Source organism: Loxodonta africana, chromosome 6 (assembly GCF_030014295.1).
Source record: "Loxodonta africana isolate mLoxAfr1 chromosome 6, mLoxAfr1.hap2, whole genome shotgun sequence".
Classification (NCBI taxonomy): Eukaryota; Metazoa; Chordata; class Mammalia; order Proboscidea; family Elephantidae; genus Loxodonta; species Loxodonta africana.
Genome location: NC_087347.1, coordinates 100001342 through 100021998, shown reverse-complemented (window position 1 = coordinate 100021998; position 20657 = coordinate 100001342). Strand labels below are relative to the sequence as shown.

The window sequence follows — 20657 nt, the reverse complement described above, 5'->3', positions numbered from 1 at the left end:
TGGCTTTTTCATTTCTTCATCTCTCAAATGGTGCTAATTATTTGGTCAGCTTATTCTCAGCTTTCTTTTTTGTAGTGTGTCCTGTTGACCCCGAAGAACACAGTTATTAACAAATCTTGGCAATATTGACTAACAATTTAAGAATTTAGAGCAATAGTCAGCAGGCATACAGCTCTAGAAAAGTTGACACCAAACATATTTGGGAATGAGAGCAGCTTTGTGGAGCATATTACTGAGATGGAGATCGTTTGGGAAGCCTAGGGACAAACTTCTAAGCTGATTGTATGATTGACTATTAGAAAACCAAATTTTGGCAGTATTTTCATTCATCAGTTCTCATAACTAGTCTCTCCTTTTTTAAGGGAAAGAAATTGATTGGGACTCAGTCAAGCCATCTTTTAACTCCCTCACATTGGGTTACATGATTAGGTAAAAATACCTAATTTTTTAACAACCACAGCAGTGGTTCCTTGACTTTAGATTTTACAGACCGGAAAATTTCAAGGATATATGGAGGGACTTGCATGCTCTTGCACATTTTATGTTACAAGGAAAGTACATTGGAGGAAAAAATAAGAGATTTTATTTTACTAACATCATCAGTTTATAAAGAGAGGACATTTTACACTTACAGGTAGAGAAGCCATAATTGTATAATAAAAGACGGACTTTAGCTGGAGTAAATTTAGCTTTAGGAGAAGTGTAGGGTTTTGGAAAACACTCACAGTGCAATTAAAATATCAATTTTTTATGTAAATAACACATGCCTTCTACATTTGTTTGCCAGCCGCCCTCCCTAGCGAGGTATTTCCATAAGCGTGCGGTGCTAATTTTTTTTTTTTAACAGCAACATGTAAAGAAATTGGCATAGCAGAGCTTATGAAAACCTTGTGGGGGGAGGATGTGATTGGCACACAAACATAGAAGGCGTGCGTTGTTTGCATGAAAATACAGTACTTATTTGAAGTAGCAAAACAAAGCTATGTTTTTTTTCCCCCTTAAAATGTTCTCCATGATAAATGAATTAAAAACTTGAACTTTAGGATCTTAGTGATCTGTCTTTATTTTTTTTAAATATCTTTTACACGTATGGCACAGTGGTTAGGAGCTCAGCTGCTATCCCAAAGGTTGGCGGTTGGAATCTACCAGCTTCCTTGGAAAGCCTATGGGGCAGTTTTGTTCTGTATGGCAGGGTCACCATGAGTCAGAATCGACTCGACGACAGTGGGTTTTGTTTTATTTTTGTTTTTTTTGTTAACATATATAGTTGCAGATAATGGTCCAGCTTCTAGTCTAGGGTAGAGATTACAGTCACCTAGGGGGGAAGGACCTCTTCAAAAATATCAACACCAAGGCTGTTCTCTAGATCTTCTAAAACTCAAATAGATTGTGGTCGACGCAGCTTGTCTCATCAGTATTTCTTAAGCATTTATATATGAATGTTGTATTCATACAACATTCATATATGAATATCAGGCACCAACCAAAGCTAGCTACCATAGTTACAGTACTAAGAAATATTAAATTGTTAGGGACAGGTATAAATACAGGATTGCAAGACAGAAGAATTCATGAATAAATACATTTTTTTAAAGTTTATCTGTCCTTAGCTAATTCTTTTTTAATGTTTTATAACATGTTTTTAAAATACAGAGAAAAAGAAAACCCTCAAAAAAAAAATTTTTTTAAAGGATACATTTCATACAGTCCAGGTGAAAAGTATATACAGTTTTCTTCTCTATTCCATCATTCTCCCCACAAACAGCCACTGTTCAGTTTGCTACAATTCCTTTCAGGAGGAAAAAAAAAATTCTAAGACAGCGTATATATATACATAACTCTGTCGGTATATTTTTTTTAAAGTGTACCCTTAAAGGATCTTACTACTCATACTGCTTTGTTCCCTGTTTTTTTCACTCAACAGTATTTTTGGAGATCTCTCCGTGTCAGCACCTATAGGTCTACCTCATGGTTTTTAAGAGCGGCATAGTACCAAATTTGCTGAAGCAGTCCTACTATGGATGTTTTGATTGTTTCCAGTGGTTTGGCTGTTGCATTACTTGAAATGGAATAAATACCTACATGACCCCATAGTTTGATAGTCATAATTTAGTTACCTGGTATTAGAACACATTTCATTTTCTTGAATTCTTTTTACAAAATCATAAAATGTTCGTAAAGTTAATGAATGAGTACTGTTTACTTTCAACATCTTTTTCAGGTTGGTACCCGGAGGTATATGGCTCCAGAGGTATTAGAGGGTGCTATAAACTTCCAAAGGGATGCATTTTTGAGGATAGATATGTACGCCATGGGATTAGTCCTGTGGGAACTGGCTTCTCGCTGTACTGCCGCAGATGGTAAGGGAAAAATATTTTTAAAAAGATACATATGCCCAGAACACATGTTTGAAAGGGGTGATTATGCTCAAAATAAAGGTAATATTTTGTAGTTTTTTTTTTTTTTTTTTTAAATAGACCGTAGGATGCTATAGCTTAGAGAATGCAGGAGGCAAGGGACCATAGGGTGGGGCAGGAGAGGAAAGGTGCCCATCCTGCACCATTGCCAGATGTTTTGCTGGGCACGTCGCATACCTTTAGCTTATTTCCTAAAACAGCTTGACGAGTAGTGATTATCTCAGTTTTACAGATGAGGAAATTGAACACTCTGACAGATTAACAAAGTATTTTGCCTAAAATAGCCTTAAGCTAGTAAATGGTGAAACCTAGATTTAAAGCTCGGATTCATATGTAGGAAGAGGGCTGTTCTCTGGTTAGGTCACATGAGTCCTCAGGTTCTAAAGTCAACTCTTGGCATGAGAGGAGATGGATGCATATTGAGTCGGAGGCTTTGACTGCCTCCCAGGGCACTCAGGCTATGAGTCGGTTCAGCACTCGGGATGCCAGCATATGCCCAACGAATCAGACTGAACTTGGTCTCTCCTCCATGACAGACCTAGAAGCACGCATTTATTTGGATATTGCACAGGTTAAATTCTGCCTCCTTAAAGCTGTGAAGGTCTGGTCTGATGCTGACATTAATGTGCACATTAGTCACATTCCCTAGCACAGAACCTCAGATCCTAAAGGGCTCCTGCTCTCTGTTCTTATTACTCAAGTTCCCATTCAAATCATCTTAAGTATTTGCCTTTTTAGGGGCTGGGGAGAGGTGAACTTGCATACTATATTCCTGGTGTGAGAACTAAATAGTGTGGCTAGGTGCTCTGTCCTTAGTGCTCCAAATATATTGCAGCACTTCTTTGGATGTGAGAATGTAAGGCAAACTTCCTGGCTACTAAATTCCCAAACAAATGTAAATTAACTTGATCTGTTTTTTTTTATTTCAATTTATAATTGCCTAAAAACTTCCTGCGGATTGTCAAAGACCATAGAAGATACCGTGTTGAATATTTAAAAAGCTGTAACCAGCTTAACCTATGTTAATAAAAATACTTTATTTGCTCTGCTCTCAGTGTAGGACAGACCACTTCTGGAATATGAAATTTGATCAGGGGTAGGTACTGTGCTTTTAAAGGGAACTTAGTAAGAGTGCTCAGGAATGGGCAGCTATTCATTCTTCCAGGATTGGGGGCCTGGTGTGGGAGCAGATCCAGAACCTAAGAAAGGTTGAAGCAATTTGGGGATAATTTTAGCTTGAAGTCTATAGGAAGAAGAGTAAGCTGTTCAGTGTATTTTAGCTCAGAGTGGAAGAGGAAGTACATTTTTTGTGTGCATGCATTTATGGAAGCAGAAGTAGGTCAGGTGGCAGATGTTCTAAGAAAATGTATTTCTTAGGAACTTTATTCATATGAACTCTCCAAAGCAAACCCTCCACTGGATTAGGTGTTATGGGGTGTAGATAAAGCCTTGTCCTTAAGTAATTTACACTTAAGTTGATTAAATTCATCCTGGACAGTTACCTCTAGAGGAAGGTAGATGTGAACGGTCTAGCTCAGCGTCCGGTACATAGTAGGTATTCACTACATGTTTTTGGATGAATGTAGTTCCTGAGGAATGTAAGAGAATGTTGTAGGAGTTTAGGGGAGGGAGAAATTACCTTTGGTTGTGGGGAAGTGGGGTAATCAGGGGAACTTTTTATGGAAAAGGAAAAGGGAAGGTGCACGTTGACATTTCTTAAATGCCTTGTACGTGCCGTGAGATACTAAGTTGAAGAGTCACGCCATTCTAAGTCAGAAATTGGGGCAGAAGGGACTGTGAACAACGTTGGTGAAGTAGGTGTTATAAAATTTGTTGCTGGCTAGTGGTTGATGGTTAACTTCAGTGATTGTCTAACTTTAATGCGTGCGCTGAACTCCTCTGGAATCTCTTAGAATGCAGATCGTGATTCAGCGGGTCTTGGGGTGGGGCCTGAGGTTCTGCATTTCTTGTAAGCTCCCAGCTGATGCCAGTGCTGCTGGACTGTGGGCCACATTTTGAGTAGCAAGGATTGAACAGACACCTTAAAATGTCAGTACTCGAAGTCACTGGACGTGCCCAAGCAGAAACCGACTGCCCAGCCTTCAAGGACTCGTAACATCTGGAGAGGGTTTTGTTAGTGGGCTCTTCATGATTCATTGTTTATAATTTATATTCTGTCCAGGAGGAGTTAGTTGGTTTTAAGGGCTTGAACAGGGCTTATGTCTATGTGCACACATACCTGTTAATTAAAATCGCTCAGTAGTGATCTGTTTCTGTCAGTGGGAGACAGTACAGTGATTAAAAGCACAGACTTTAAAATCATTAAGAGATGGATTCAGATGTCAGCTCTACTACTTAATAGCTATGTGTCCTTGTGCAAATTCTGTAACCTTCCTGAGCTGCTTTCTTATCTGTAAAATAATGGTAATGCCACTTTGACATCTGTGAAGATAAAATGGAATTAAATAATATATACCACGTTCCTGGTCAGGATAAATGCTCATCAAATATTAGCTATTATTAACCCCTAAATGTATTTTCATATATATCTGAGTAGGCCTAAGAAAAAATAGAATTATTTGTGTTGTTGAATAAATCCTGTTTGTCTGTGAAGGCACATTCTGACTTGTGGGGAACCCTGGTTACAGAGAGTATGTAATTTAAAAAAAAAAAAAATGCACTTCTGGCAGCTCTTGTGAGGGCAGAAAGGAGGTGTGACCTTGAGGTGTGTAACTCCTCGTGGAGCGTGAGGTGTAGCATGGAATAAAGATGGTTGTAACAGATTGAACCCAAAGTCTTCAAAGAGGAGACACTGCTGATAACATTTTGACATGAATTGCAAGGAGGAATGGGTACCTTAATCCTTTATTACTTCCTTGATGTGCAAATATTGTCGCCTGTGTCCCACATACAGATGTTGATGGGCATTACAGTGCAGTAGGTAAGAAAGCTCCTTACACAGTCCTCAATGGGGTTATGTGCCAAATCAAAGACCTTTTATCTTCTCTCAATTAGAGTTTGAGTTACCCTGTGGTACAGTAAAAGTTGAGAGTCCATTTCTCTCCTGTCATAATAACATGTAACAGTTGAAAAAAAAGGTGATAAAGATTCTGTTTTAGAAGGTTTGTACAAGTTTGGAAATAAGGGAAATTTGAATTCAAGTGATTTTTTCCCTCTTTTACATTTCAGGGCCTGTAGATGAGTATATGCTGCCATTTGAGGAGGAGATTGGCCAGCACCCATCCCTTGAAGACATGCAGGATGTCGTCGTGCATAAAAAAAAGAGACCTGTTTTAAGAGATTATTGGCAGAAACATGCTGTAAGTTATACAGTTAGCTTTTCATTTGAAATTCCAATAAAACACCCTTGAGAGAAATGACTTATCTCTGCATATTTCTCTCCTGGGAAGACTTTCTGGGGAGGTGGTCTTCACAAAGGACATTTTGTACTAGAATCCTAGAAAGAATGGAATTGGGAGTGTCAGTATGCTCACGGGGAAGGGTGTGAAGCCATGGAGCCTTAGGAGGCTCTTCATCTCTCTGTTTCTGTGCCTATTAGCATGCCTTCTATTTGGAGAGCTTCCCAGGAGAAGGAATAGTGACCCAGAGCCCGCGGCTAGTGGGGTAACCTGCTATTATGATGACATTTTAAAAAGCTTATTATACCTTAAGCACCCAGTATTCTCTCCATAGGCATTTGCTTGAGCCTTTTGATTTGGGATTGGGGGAATTTCAAGTTCTTAAAAATGCTTTAATGCTAGAAACTAGGCAAAGGATGAAATGATATCGCACTGATCATTTGGTCTAGACAGAACTAGAAACATGGGTAAACAGGTAGAGAATTCTCGAGAATGGCTGTCTGACCATCTTTTTTATTTAAATGCAAACTAGAAATGCTGATATGAACTAAGAAAATAATAAAGGGTGGTCGATGACCCTTTAGCTGTAGTTTTGAGTCCAGTTCAAGGGTTAGCTTTGAAATGACTTGGTTTGTGAACAACAGCAACATTTTTGGTATTAGAAAATACATATTCCTGCCGTGATGGTCTCCAGTACTAACCTCCCCTGCAAAAAAAAAAAAGAATTTTCATTTTTTTTTTTTTTTTTCTGAATGCTTTTCTTCATGGTCCTGCACATAGTTGGTGTTTAATGAAAATGAATGTTGGCAAATAATATCAAACATGGTTGGTTCTCAAACTTTGTTTGATGCAAAAAAATAGCAATTCTGTTTCCTGGTTTGAAAAAAAAAAACCATTGCCATTCCTTGAGTTGATTCTGACTCAGCCACCCTGTAAGACAGAGTAGAACTGCCCCATAGCATTTCCAAGGATCAGCTGGTAGATTTGAGCTCCTGACGTTTTTGTTAGCAGTCTGAACTCTTAACCGCTATGCCACCAGAGCTCCATATCTCCTGATACAAAACAAAACTTGCTCTGGTGTTTGACTATGTTTGTTTTTCTTTTTAGGGAATGGCAATGCTCTGTGAGACAATAGAAGAATGTTGGGATCATGATGCAGAAGCCAGGTTATCAGCTGGATGTGTAGGAGAAAGAATTACTCAGATGCAGAGACTAACAAATATCATTACCACAGAGGACATTGTAACAGTGGTCACGATGGTCACAAATGTTGACTTTCCTCCCAAAGAATCAAGTCTATGATGGTTGCACCATCAGCACACACTGAGAAACAAGACTCTGAACCAGAGCTGCTAAGCTAACAGAACTGCTTACAGTTTATTTTCTGTGTGAAATGAGTAGGATGTCTCTTGGAAACGTCAGAAGACCCTCATTTAAAAATGTGGCTCTGGGAGACTTACTGCATTGCCTACAGCACAGATGTGAAGGACGTGAGACTAAGAGAAAAGTTGCAAACTCTATAAAGAAACTTTTGAAAGTGTACATGAAGAATGTGGCCCTCTCCAAATCGTCACGGTCTTTTGGACCTGGCTAACTGTGTGTGTGAAAACTGACATCAGATTTCTTAATGTCTGTAAGAAGACACTAATTCCTTAAATGAACTGCTATTTTTTTTTAAATCAAAAACTTTTCATTTCAGATTTTAAAAAGGGTAACTTGTTTTTATTGCATTTGCTGTTGTGTTTCTCTGAATGACTATTGTGATGCCAATATGACACAGCTTGTGAATGTTCAGTGTGCTGCTGTCTGTGTACATAACCAAGTCATCAACGTGGGTACAGTAAGAGGCTTCCAAGCGTTACTTTAACCTCCCTCAACAAGGTATACCTCAGTTCCACGGTTGCTAAATTATCAAATTGAAAACACTAACAAAATCTGAATAATAAATTGATCCGTGTTTTGTAACAAGGTATTACAAATTCACTGTGTTATTTAAGAAAAAAAAGTAAGCTATGCTTAGTGCCAACGGTAAGTGGCCATTCGTAAAGCAGTGTTTTAGATTTTGTGCTAGCTTGTAATTTAAGAAAAAAGTGCTGTTTTTTGAAATGAAAAAAAAAAAAAGTGTCATTTTTCCCTTCCCACGTTTTAAAGCTTCATCTTATATCAGTTCCCAAAATATTGCATACTTACCTAAGTATATATATATATATATATATTTTTTAGGTGTGCTGTGTTTGGGGAATATTTGGAAATTTAAAGCATGATTTAAATTTTTTTAAGTGAGCTGTGACACTGGAAAGCTCTTCATTTTTATTCTTTTAAAATAGATTTTTCCTATTTATATATGTAAAATTGTAGTGTATTTCTTTCACCAAACAGTGTGTGGGACATTCTTTATCACTGTTTTAGGATCACCTCAGGAAGTGTCATTACCCAGAATTCCTCACTCTCTGCTTTGAGACTTATAACTTTATCACTATATTTCTGCTTGGTGCCATCTTGTCAGAGTAATATTTGATGTCTGTGATATGTAAAGAATTATCCTAGGATGGACATTTTGAATTTAAGCACAGATTTCAGATGTTACTGCTTTAAAACAAATCAGGGATAACAGTTAAACTTATGCAATGACATTTAGAGGTAACCAATGTTGATATAGACAACGTAGCCTAGCTTCCTCCCCAGAATTGCTTTGACAAGTAACTCTGATATTAATTTAGGATAGTTCATGCCTTATCCTTGCTAAGAAAATGGAATTGATGGTAGATAGGTGCCAAAGTGCTTTTCAAACCAATATTACATTAGAGTATAATTGGATTCTTCCTCAAATTTATATATATAAAAAAAAAAAAGGCCAAAGTAAATCATTAATTTCCTGAATTTTGAGATTACTGACCAACAAATAGCCAGTATTATGCTATGTACCTTTGTCAGGTCATTTCTAAATCCATACATTAATTTTATAATTTTTTACATGTCACTATCAGGAGCCTCACTGTGAATGTTATCTTCAAATGGTTATTTAACCACACAATACACACTACATTTTACATATTATATGCACTTAATCTCTGGGAATAATAAATTATATTATTTATAAGACGACATAGGTCAACAGACTCTAAGCAGGGAGGGAAAGAAGGGTAATAGCATTGCTGTCTGTGTGCCACACACCATACAGAACTGCTTGTGCTCTTGGTCACATAATGTACCCAAGGTGTCATTGTATTCCTAGGAATACCCATTTCAATGTTGAGTTCTCTTTATTTCAAAAAGTACTTGGCCTCTCAATTTCTTGATTTGGTTTTGCTTCCATTTTGAAACAAATCAAGAAGGGAACATATTGAGAAATGTGTGTACAGGAAAATTGTTCATCTCCTGAAGACTAATTTCTATCTGTTGTAAACATTTAACCCTCTTTTTTAGTTCAAAAAAATTCAAAACAAAGGGATATTATGAATATGTTTGGCTTATGTGAGCACTAGAGATAAATTTTATAAACCGGTTATTCACAATATAAAATGTTTTCTCTTGGCGTTAGAAAAAGTTTTTTAGAAATCCTGGGTATTATACTTAACTCTAGCGATCCAATTTTAAAACTTGTATCCTTTTGAGAACTATGTTAATAGACAAATACTTTTTCTAAGCAGTAATATACGAATGTTCCAGTGACTACCTGTCTGATACCTAGTCTTGTTGAAACTTTCTTTTGCAGGGCATTTTAGTGTTTGGTTTACAGTCAGCGCAGATTGGGCAAGTTAAAAGTTTGAGCTAGGATACTGGAAAACGGAAAGATCAAAGAAAGAAAAACCGTGACTTCTTTGTTTTGGGGTAAACTGAGACCCCAGTAACTTTTTCCTCATGTGTATGGTGCTCCTCCTGACTAGTCTTGTATTTTGCCTTTCTGATAGCCATCAGAACTGCTGCTCTAACTTATACTCTTTACCTTGCTCAGATCTCCGTGTGAGGATTGCTTTATGATCAACTGCCATAGGACTGATGGATTAACCAGTGTTTGGCTTTATTCGAAGTCTTTGCCCTGCCACAGCTCTTGTATGTATTTTAGATGCTAGGAAGTTTTTAGCATGTGATGTGTGATTCTTGTTTGGATGTTTATAACAAGTACCTTATGAATTCCAGAACAGAGACTGTGCCTCAAAGTTGTTGGTCCCGTGAACTTGCACTGTCTTTCATGGTGACATTTTGAAAATACAATCAGGAACAAAAAAAAAAAAAAAACCCGCCACCTTGGAATTTAAAAATAGAATCATGTCATGAAATTATAGAAGAAATCGCTCCCTCTTTCCTCACCCCTAAGTAACATCTACATTTAAGTAAAATGCAGGTGGTAGGGAAAGAAACCCTGGCCAGATGGCAGTTAGTGGGTTAAACTGATTATTTAAAAAAAAAAAAAAAAGCTTTGCCACAGGTATTTTCCAGCTTCTCTTTTTTACCTTTTTTAAGAATTACTTTTTAGGAACATTTGGTATAATGTGCATAAAATTATTTACCGATTTATGGGCAAAATGATACAAGTAGCATATTTGATTGAACATCATTTACCTCAGATATTCAACCAGCAGTACGTTTTTTATGCAGTCTCAACCCATATCCTATTTGTTACCTCTCAAGATATTGGTAAGCGATTAATTTAGCTTTACTCTGTATTTCTTGTCAGTGTTTTGGGCACAGGTTGTTGTACTACTGTCAAATCGTACTTGCTGTTTTTTCTGCAAGTATTTAATGAAAAGCTTAAAAAAAAAAAAAAGACCCATAAAACCCCACCTTGGATAAGTGATTGTTAAATATTGTACAAATAAAATGTTATGCTATCCCCATTCCACCCCCAAGTTAAATAAAAAAGTGAATACGGTATGATTCGCATATGCAGTTTTTCTTTAAAGAGGGGAGTAGTAGCTTTGTAATTTGTAGTTAGGCTTAAACATGTTGAGATTTGTAAGAATGGGGATAGTGGTGAAAAAAGGGAGATTGTTAAGTTGTGGCACTTCTCTCCATTATAGTCTAAACAGATTGTATTCCCGCTGAAGTGTACGTTGGTCCTGCCAGCTACAGGAAGCCAAAGGCTAGCTGGGATTAGTTACCTTGTCTTTTCACATGGAAATAGAAAATTTGGCTTTGGAAATACCATCATCAAAGATAAAGTACACTTCCTAAATACCTATCTAGTTTATTGACTGAATGGGTAAGATTTATATTCTGGTACCTTGACATAGGGCATTTAGTGCATCAGGGAAGCTAACTTTCATTTAAATATTTTATGTTGTAAAGGCTTTATTCTGTGGCTTTCAAAGAAAATGGGAGTGGAAAAGCTGGCAGTTCACACAAATTCTCAGTTTCCTTAGGGTGAGGGTGAAGCATGGGGCAGCACTTATGTTAGTTGGAGAGAACCTGTGTTGCCTTCTAAACCAAATCAATAGCCACCATGGTGGAACCTGCATGGAATCACTACAAAAAAGTCTGAATTGTTTTCTACCACGGGTTTTACTAAACGCTGATGCTTCAGGAAGTTAACAGATGTTGTTATGGTACAGTAAGTTTGGACCAAACAGGTTTTAATCCCTCAGAGCCTTTCACAGGCATTTGTATGTAAATCTGGGAGCCCCCCTCCCACATTTTAAAATATAAGATCCTGTTTTTGGTGGGCCATCTGAAGGGAACACTTGAGTAAAAGCACTGAAGCCTCTGGCATTATTCCTCACCTGCTTTCATTGGTTTTTGTTTTGCTGTTAAAAGCCTACATTCCTTTTGATGAATGAATGAGTTTAAGCTTGTAAGTTTATGTTATTCATACAAGTTTTCACTAGGGCTTTTCAGTTTTGGTTTTTATTCATGGTTTAAGCAGTTTAAGAGATAAAGTCAGTTAAAATTTTGTATATAACATTTTAGCTTCTTTGTACTGGAGAGTATGTAAAGGGGAAGATCAACAGCCCTTCTTCCCACCCAAATGTCTTCAGGATGTAGGCATGTATTTCTCACTTGTATGGCTTTTACTAAACCTATTTTTTTTCTAATTTGCTTTATAACTGTTTCATGTTTACTTCAATCACTGAAAATTAAAACCCACCTTAGTTTTTTAATCTTTGTACTTGGCTGTTGATGTATCTTCTGTAGCTTACCCACTGAGGCAGAAGGCGGCTAGTAGCACCTTAAGCTAAAAAAATTTGCATCCCCGTAATCAGTTCATCATCATGTTACCCTTTAAAGCAGATAGTACTACCCTGAAAACAGTCCAGAATTTTTTTAAAAGGGATAACTATAGCTCAAAATGTGAAATCCTTGCTGAATATTAATGAGACATTGCTGGAAAGTAAATGGTAGTGATGTCCAGACTTAGAGAAGGCTTCACTTTTTCGCAGGGGAGGAAAGGCTACATGCACGAAAGAATAGGTTGTAACTACTCAGAACTACTTTTCTGCAAAGAAATCTTGTATTCCATTCTGTATCTGAGACTTCTTAAAAGCCAGATAAACAGTTTATTAGGGCACACTTTAAAAAATACTCTGTAAGGAACCCACTGTCTTGCAGTGGCATCTGGTGTCAGGCAAACCAGGGTCTGTCATTCCCTACCTGTGTGGTTGTGGATACTGCCACTGCTGTTACTTTCTCGTCTGTAAATGACAGTACCTAGATCTCCTAGGGCCTTTGACAGATAAGCTACATGCGGGTAGGGACTCTGCCTTTTGTAAACCTTGCGCCACATACACAATAGGCAATCAAATGTTTTTAAATAGATGAAGTCACTAACATTTACTGAATGCTTATTAAATTTCTAAGGTCCCTGGGTGGCACAAAAGGTTTGCACTTGACTGCTAACCTAAAGGTTAGTGGCTCCAGGCCACCTAGCGCAGTCACGGAGGAAAGTCCTGGTGACCTGCTTGGGTAAAGATTACAGCCCAGGAGGCCCCGGGGGCAGTGTCTGTCCCGGAACACGTACGGTTAACCTGAGTCACAGCCGACTCTGTGGCAGTGGGTTTTTTAAACCAAATTTCATTTTAAACATGCCAGTTTTAGTTCATGAATCTTTGAATTGATAAGGTAGTGCTTTCACTGACATTTCCACATTCCTTAGGGGTTTATTTTTTATTCAAATAGATTTAGCTAACAATACGAACACTTCTATTATTTGCGGTAGTGGTTTTCCAGGAATTTCCTAAAGTGCTTGTTAAAAAAAGAAATTCTGATTCCTTAGGCCTAAGGGGTAGGGCCAAGAATCTGCATTAAAAAAAAATCCTACAAGGGATTCTGATGCAGATGGTGTGAGGACCACATTCTGAGAAGTCTAGAAGAAAATATTCAAACTCCTCGGTCATTATCTGTGAACCGTCCTCTGGCCAAATTGGTCAGTCGCCTTAACCAGAAGACCCGGGTCTCGGACAGAATCTAAAATTCCTGTGTATACAGAAAAAAAATGGAGCACCTCCTACTGGGCGAAAACATTAATCAGTTTCTTTCTTGCTTTGGCTGCTAGGTTAAAACGAACTCTTCAAATGTACCACATAAATACTTCAGAGTTGTTAAATAAACATATGGTCCAATCCCTAATTTTTATTCTTTTGAACTGCTACTTACAACATAGTCTAAATTAACAAATCAGAACAGTGCTTATATTCAAAAGCAGACACAGCCAGGATGCTACACGTGCCAACAGTCTCCCGTAAGTACAAAAATACACGTTTATAAATACAAGATAATGTATTAACATATCTTTTCAAGTGACAACAGCTCTTCGTTCTTTAGAGAAGTATGCCTGGGCCTCCAACACTGAAATCACTGGCTAACGTTCATAACCAGCTTAGTGAGGATGTTGCCCACTGCCTAACATCTGTAGGGCAGTTGGGGTATTTCTGTAGAGCATTCATAATTTGAGTATTATCCAAAAGTAGTTTCATCAGCTGATACTCTTTCTGTGCATTTAGTGAAGTTCTTTCCATGGGCTTTATTAATTCTAGCTGTTGTAAGTGTTCAAAAGCCTGAAAGATGAAAGAAACAATTTAGGCTCAACAGGAGAAGAAAGTAACAAAGTTAACTCAGGGAAGAGTGAGTGAGGGTTTTGGTCAGTTGTGGAATAGAGTGCCAGTAAATGAAGCTTTTACTAAGAAATCACTAGGGTTCACTTTCATAAAACTGTATGTGCCAGGTAAAACAGTGTAAACTCAAAGTTATCTGTCCCTGTGCTGCTGAATATAATCAGAACAAACATTATGCACGATATGGCTTTTGTTCCTAATCTCATTTTATACTGTATTTCCTCCTAGTACTTCAGTTAATGAAGGATTTCCAGTTCTCTAAAAAACCTGACCATCTAATAAGACCTGGGTTACTCATTTGCATTTCCATTTTGTCTACCTTTATAAGGCTTTGTAGCGATTAATAGTTTCAGCAAAGAGGAAAGCAGGAAACACACCTAGGCACACACAAGGCCTATTCAGCTGATAATGAAATTATTCAGCAGGCAGGAACGGGATAGGCTGACTGCGGCAAGGAGCCTGGCTCAGACTGCTACAACCTGTCAAGAAGTCCCCTTCTTCTGTCTTCTTCACTTTAATAGGGCTCTTTCCTGTCTGCTTCCTCTTACCCCTCAGATTACTGTAGTGTATTCTTTCTAACCATGATCACTGTTCTAGGTATGTTATTTAGCTATGAAAAAAAAAATCATGATACACTAACCATTAAATATTAATACACTGAAATAGATTCCTGAAGCTTTCTATCCTTACAGCCTCATTGTAAAAAATACCACTGGAATACATTATGCATCAAAAAATTCTTCTGATGAAAACAAATAATGCAGACACCCTTCATCTGTGAAAAATGAGAAAAAACTGGAGGCTTCAGATGTTGGGTTGAATAAAACTGAGATTTAAAGTATTTCTAGACAGCAAAATGCTTTCTTATTTAAAATGTAGAAATTAGGAACGGCAAACTATTCATAAAAATTTAAATGCTTAGGTAACCCTTTCCACTGTTCAAACTCCGGTGAACTGACTCTCAGATGGATACAGACATTAGGGGAAAAATCTCTCCAGTGTGCTACTTTTCCTTTTGCTCGGAAGAAATGGCAATACAATCCTGTATACTCTTTTTCTTGCTACAAGAAATAAAATTTTGACTACTAAAACTCAAACCAAACTCTCTGCTGTCGAGTTGATTCTGACTCATAGTGACCCTACAGACAGAGCAGAGCTGACCCCATAGGGTTTCCAAGGAGCACCTGGTGGATTTGAACTGCCAACCTTTTGGATAGCAGCCGTAGCTCTTAACCACTACGCCACCAGGGTTTCCATTTTGACAACTAAGGCTGCCAAAAGACAAAGGGGTCTATTTCTTTAAAAAAAAATGCTGCCCAATAAGGTAACCAGGTAACCACTGGCCACACACAGCTATTAAGTACTTGAAATGTGATTAGTGTGACTGAGGTACTCATTTGAAATTTTTTTTTATTTAAAATCTGATACTTGATAGGAAGTTTTTACATTTGGAACAATATAGGAATGTAAATTATTTTCAACAATAAATTTTATGGAATCTAAATAAAGATCAAGTATTTCCAATGAACATTCAGTGAATTAAGATGTGCTGTAAGAATAAAACACACACCAAATTTCAGACTTAATACAAAAGAAAAAACTGCAAAATACTTCATTAATTTTCTATTGATTACATAGTAAAACAATGACATAATTGGGTTAAATAAATCATAAAAGCTAATTTTCTTTTTCCCTATTTTGTGGCTATTAAAGTTACATTATGTGGTTCACATATTTCTAGTGACAGTGGTGACCTGGAGTTTTAAAAACTCATGCCTCACTCCCTCCTCCCCGCCCCCACCCTCCCGCCACACCACCACCCCTGAGTAAAGCTTTCTCTGTCTGATCTACCAGCCATTGAGACTTTGTCCTTTAGTTTCTTAATCGCTTGTATCTGCATTTTGGTCGCCAGTACTTGGGCTGGAAAGGTATAGGATTTTATCTTATGTCTGACACACTATAATCGAACAGTTCTCTTTCAGGATGCAAGTGCTATGAACAGACAGCAGAGGGCAGTATGCTTCCACAGACTGTAAAAACTGGTAGTTTCTTCAAAACCATTCAATTTTTAGGTAATTTGGGAAAAAAAATCCTATGATAAATGACTAAATTTTAAAAATTGGCAAAAGAGAAACGTCTATGTATAAAACATTAGGTGCCGTTGAGTCGGTTCTGACTCACAGTGACCCTTTGTACAACAGAACAAAAACATTGCCTGGTCCTGTGCCACATATAATTGGCAGAAAAATAAGAGCAAACCCAATCTTACCTTCATGACAACAGGTTTCTCAAAATTATAAATGGAATGAGCTTTCCTTTGAACAAACTTCTGAAACTCTGGGTAGAAAGCAATGACATTAGTACCTTCAAGTAAGTAGAAGGGAAAGTCAGAGAAAAAAAAAAAAAAAAGACTGAAGTTTCTTCTCACCATTATAGACCATTTGAAAATTAAAAGGCTCCTCTTCATAGATATCATTTAAATGTTTCATTGCTATTATAAGACAAATTTCCAAGACTGACAAACCTATAGTAAAAGAAAAACTGAGTTGTAGTTTACTTAGTGATACATAACATTGAAATAAATATGAAACAGTATGATATGGTGAAAGATCGTGGTTTTCAGGGGTGGGGAAGGTCAAGAAGCCCCCAGGTTCAAATGTGTTCAGTGACTGCTATCTATATAATCATAAGCAAGTTACCTAGCCTCCCAGAGCTCAGTTTTCAAACCTACAAAAAAGGGATATTTCTGAACTTGGAAGTTACAGGGATTAGAAGCAGTATTATCAAACATTCACCATATGCCCCATAATAAACAATAACTAGCAATTGTTATCTGACTTTAAATCACATAGGGCTTATGGGTGGGGTTTATTCAGAGACTACTGAAACTGCTGGAAATTATACCCACAACTATGTATGCATTGTTTTCCTGGCCAGAAGGCTTATTAGATTCTCAAAAGTGAGCTCAAAATGATGAAAAGCCAGTGCTCCTCAGCAGCATTTGATGTAATGAGTTACGCCAACAATGCAGTCCTATCTGAACTTCCAATGGGGCAAAGGAAGCAGAGCTCCAAGATTCTTTCACTTTAACTGCCCTGACAGGGATCCCAACAGAGAATCCCTGATGGAGCAGGAGAACAGTGGGATGCAGATCTTAAATTCTCGTAAAAAGACCAGGCTTAATGGTCTGAGACTGGAGGGACCCTGACAGTCATGGTCCCCAGACCCTTTGATAGCTCAAGATTGGAACCATTCCCGAAACCAACTCTACAGACAGGGATTGGCCTGGACTGTAAGACAGACAATGATGCTGGGGAGGAGTGAACTTCATGGCTCATGCAGACACATGAGGCACTGTGGGCAACTCCTGTCTGGTGGCAAGATGAGAAGGAAGAGGGGGACAGGAGATGGTTGAATGGACAGGGCAAATACAGGGTGGAGAGGAGAAATGAGCTCTGCCTCATTAAGGGGGGAGCAGCTGGGAGTGCACGGCGGGGTGTGTATGGCGTTTTGTATGAGAGACTGAAATGATTTGTAAACTTTCACCTAAAGCACAATAATCTAAAAAAAAAAAAAAAAAGATTCACTTTAAATGGCTCCTCTAAAGGGCTAAGTTAGGGCAACATGAAATGGATGAAAGAGCATTCTGTATATAAAGTGCTATAAAAAAAAACCAAACCTGTTGTCACTGAATCCATTCCAAGTTATAACAACCCTCCAGGATAGAGCAGAACCCATTAGCGTTTCCAAGGAGTGGCTGGTGGATTCAAACTGCTGACCTTTTTGGTTAGCAGCCAAACTCTTATAACCACTGTGCCACCAAGGCTCCAGAAAGCACTATACCCAAAATTAATTATAATGGATTTAAAAAATTATTCCATTATCTAAGTTCAAATTTATAAAATACACAATCCAAAAAAAAACAGAGCAGGTGTCTCACCATGTACGATATTTGCTTTAGAGTCCATGCTACACAGCTGACTGGCCTCCATCAGATCTGCTGCAGTCATAAATGGGTGTGATGAGGTTACCCGATTTAAAGCAAGCATCTAAGGAAATGCAGATCAGAAAAATAATTGCTTATCTACTTGAGCATTTTTGAAATATTACGGAGCAAAACTTCTTAATTTGAAGAGTCTGTTCTTAGACAAGTAAATATTAATCCTTGGAAAAAGTATTGTCTCATCTTTAGCTCTATTAAAAGTTATTTTAATTTCTATGCCACATGACTGTGCCTATACAAAGCATTAAAAAGTGCTCATGTACACTCTGTACCCATGCCCACTTGTGTATTTTATTTACAATTCCACCTCAACAACAATTTTAAGAGGGAGTAGGGGAAAGGGAAGAGACTAAAGAGAAGAGAGACTACTACTCAAAGTCCCAGACAGAAACAAAAAAGGCAGATCTATGCTTTGTATAAAATTCTTTTGGGGGTACTTACTAACTTCTGATTCTCTAATGGAGTCCCTGAGCGGTGCAAGGATAAATTTGGCTGCTAACCTAAAGGTTGGTGGCTCAAGTCCACCCAGAGGTGCCTCAGAAGAAAGCCCTGGCAGTCAGCTTGTGAAACCCGGCCACTGAGAACCCTGTGGAGCACAGCTCTACTCTGACACACACGAGGTCTCCGCGCGCCGGGACTGACTCCGATACTCTGAAGTACTCCACCTCCCAGGCTGAAGAGAGAATACGAGATGATCTCACAAAACAGCAGGAAGTGAAACTGAGCAAAGCTATTAAGGGACTGCAATCAAGAAGCAAAATCAGATCAGGGCATCTAACCTATATTTTAAAACTTAAGCTGCTTCTACTAAAAGCAGTACTGACAACAGCAATCAACACTGATATTTCAAGTTTCTGTGGGGTTTACAAGCTTCACGTTGAAGGGGAAGGCTCTTAATATAAAAGCAAAAAAGAAGAGCTGTTTGCAGAGCATCCTCCGCAACACAGGTAGATGGCCTTTGTCTAGTTGTTGCCTCCTTCCTGTATGTCTTCAACGACCTGGGAAATCTGCAAGAGGCTGTCCTGTGGGGTGAGGGGTGGGGAGTGTTGTGCAACAGCAGCAGAATAACTACCTTTAGGGGTTGTGATTAGGAAGAGTAGTTACACAGGGAGTTTTTGGAGTGCTGGTAATATTCTAGTTCCTGACTTCGATGGTGGTTATATGGATTAGCTTTGTAATATTTGTTAAATGTACATTTTCTATGTAATAATCCACAATACAAAAATGCTTATAAATATTGAGGGAATGTGGAAGGGAGGACAGTTATACATACATATTTTGTAACTGTAAACCCCAAAAAACCAAACCCCTTGCAGTCGATTCTCACTCACAGCAACGCTGTAGGAGCAAGCTGGTGGGCTGAAACTGCCGACCTGTTGGTTAGCCGCCATAGCTCTTAACCATTGAACCACCAGGGCTCCTTTATATAAAATACAAAGTTATAAATATACATATACTGACAGTATAGAAGAATTCTCTTACCATGTGTCTTAGTTATCTAGTGCTGCTACAACAGAAATACCACAAGTGGGTAACTTCAAGGAACAGAAATTTATTTCCTCAGTTTAGGCAGCTAGAAGTCTGAACTCAGGGTGCAGGCTCTAAGGGAAGGCTTTCTCGTTGTCCACTCCAGGGGAAGGTCCTTGTCTCTTTTCAGCTTCTATTCCCAGGTTCCTTGGTGATTGTGTGGCATGTATATTTCCCCCATTTGTGCTTGCTTGCTCATTTGTATCTCAAAGGAGACTGATTTAAGACATACGCTACACTAATACTGCCTCATCAAAAGGGCAACCCATTCCCAAATAGGATCATAACAATAGATGTAATTTTAGGATTTACAACACATTATTTTTTGGGGAAACAACTCAATCAGTAACACCTCAGAAGGCTGTGAAGCTAGCATGACCTTAAAGATATATCTCAGAGTGGCAGGTGGGTGGCATCTCTCTAGATATTTTCGTGTTGTCTCAACAAGGATTGACAGGCAAAAAAAAAAGATTCTAATAAAGTTCAAAAACAAGTGATGAGGCATATTTGACATATAGATATAATCCATGAAGCTGTGTTAATCAGAATTTCAAACATTTCTTAAATTTGTTTCTTCTAGTAGAAGTAATTTTTAATTACAATTGCTACAAGTTCAAAGACAATCTCATGGACTCCATCTTGGCATATGCAACACTGAATGCTAGGAGGAAATCAATGTCTATAATGTTCTCGGGGGAAACTGTGATTCAAATTACATCCCATGTTGTTCAAGAAGAATGTCAACAGATATTTTAAGTATACAAGATCTCAAGAGAAAATGGTTCCCATAAACTCTTCTTAAAAAGTATACCAAAGGATGAGCCTGACCTAACCAAGAGATGACAGAGAAATTATGGCAAAAGGATTGGTAGACCAGATGAGGACAGAACTGCCTGGAGCTTGTGGCCTCAGAATGACCAGCATTTTTTAGAAGTCAGGAACTATGAGCCTGGTTTGCATCCTCTGTGGGGAGGGCAAGTGAATCTGCACATCTACTGTATTTAGACTTCTACATTATCAGCTTCTGGAGCAGTAACACCCTTTACTGTTATCCCCTTGGAAGGTGTGTTGAAATCCCCAACTAACACTCTCCCAAGAAGATACTTAGAATACTTCCATGTTCAGTAACCATCAGCTGTGAGAGGGTCAAGATACTCCCCAATTATAGTCATCCCCTCATAATGGTGCACGGAGTTCCTCCATTTGTTTTTCCATGGGTTACCACGTGTCAAGTTTCAAAGCTCACTTTCTGAGAAGATGCTTGGAGATGTCACATCATTTCTCTGTATACCCAAGTGCCTGA

At 38.2% G+C, this 20657-nt stretch overlaps 2 protein-coding genes across 14 annotated transcripts in view; one reads left to right on the top strand and one right to left on the bottom strand.

The window, feature by feature from the left end:
- The window catches only part of ACVR2A (activin A receptor type 2A), a 92847-nt gene extending 82285 nt beyond the window's left edge, over window positions 1-10562 (top strand). The window contains exons 9-11 of the mRNA XM_010586330.3: window positions 2222-2360; window positions 5607-5737; window positions 6884-10562. Coding sequence (XP_010584632.1) covers window positions 2222-2360; window positions 5607-5737; window positions 6884-7078 — 465 coding nt within the window. The 3' untranslated portion in view covers window positions 7079-10562. The remainder of the gene's footprint in view (window positions 1-2221; window positions 2361-5606; window positions 5738-6883) is intronic.
- A 2760-nt stretch (window positions 10563-13322) lies between these two features.
- Window positions 13323-20657, bottom strand: part of ORC4 (origin recognition complex subunit 4) — a 116170-nt gene continuing 108835 nt past the window's right edge. For all 13 annotated transcript variants that reach the window (XM_064287221.1, XM_064287222.1, XM_064287231.1 and 10 more), the window contains 4 exons: window positions 17765-17873; window positions 16253-16348; window positions 16094-16161; window positions 13323-13767 (listed from right to left, as the gene is read on the bottom strand). In XM_064287221.1, the coding sequence (XP_064143291.1) occupies window positions 13579-13767; window positions 16094-16161; window positions 16253-16348; window positions 17765-17873 (462 nt within the window). In that variant the 3' untranslated portion in view covers window positions 13323-13578. The remainder of the gene's footprint in view (window positions 13768-16093; window positions 16162-16252; window positions 16349-17764; window positions 17874-20657) is intronic.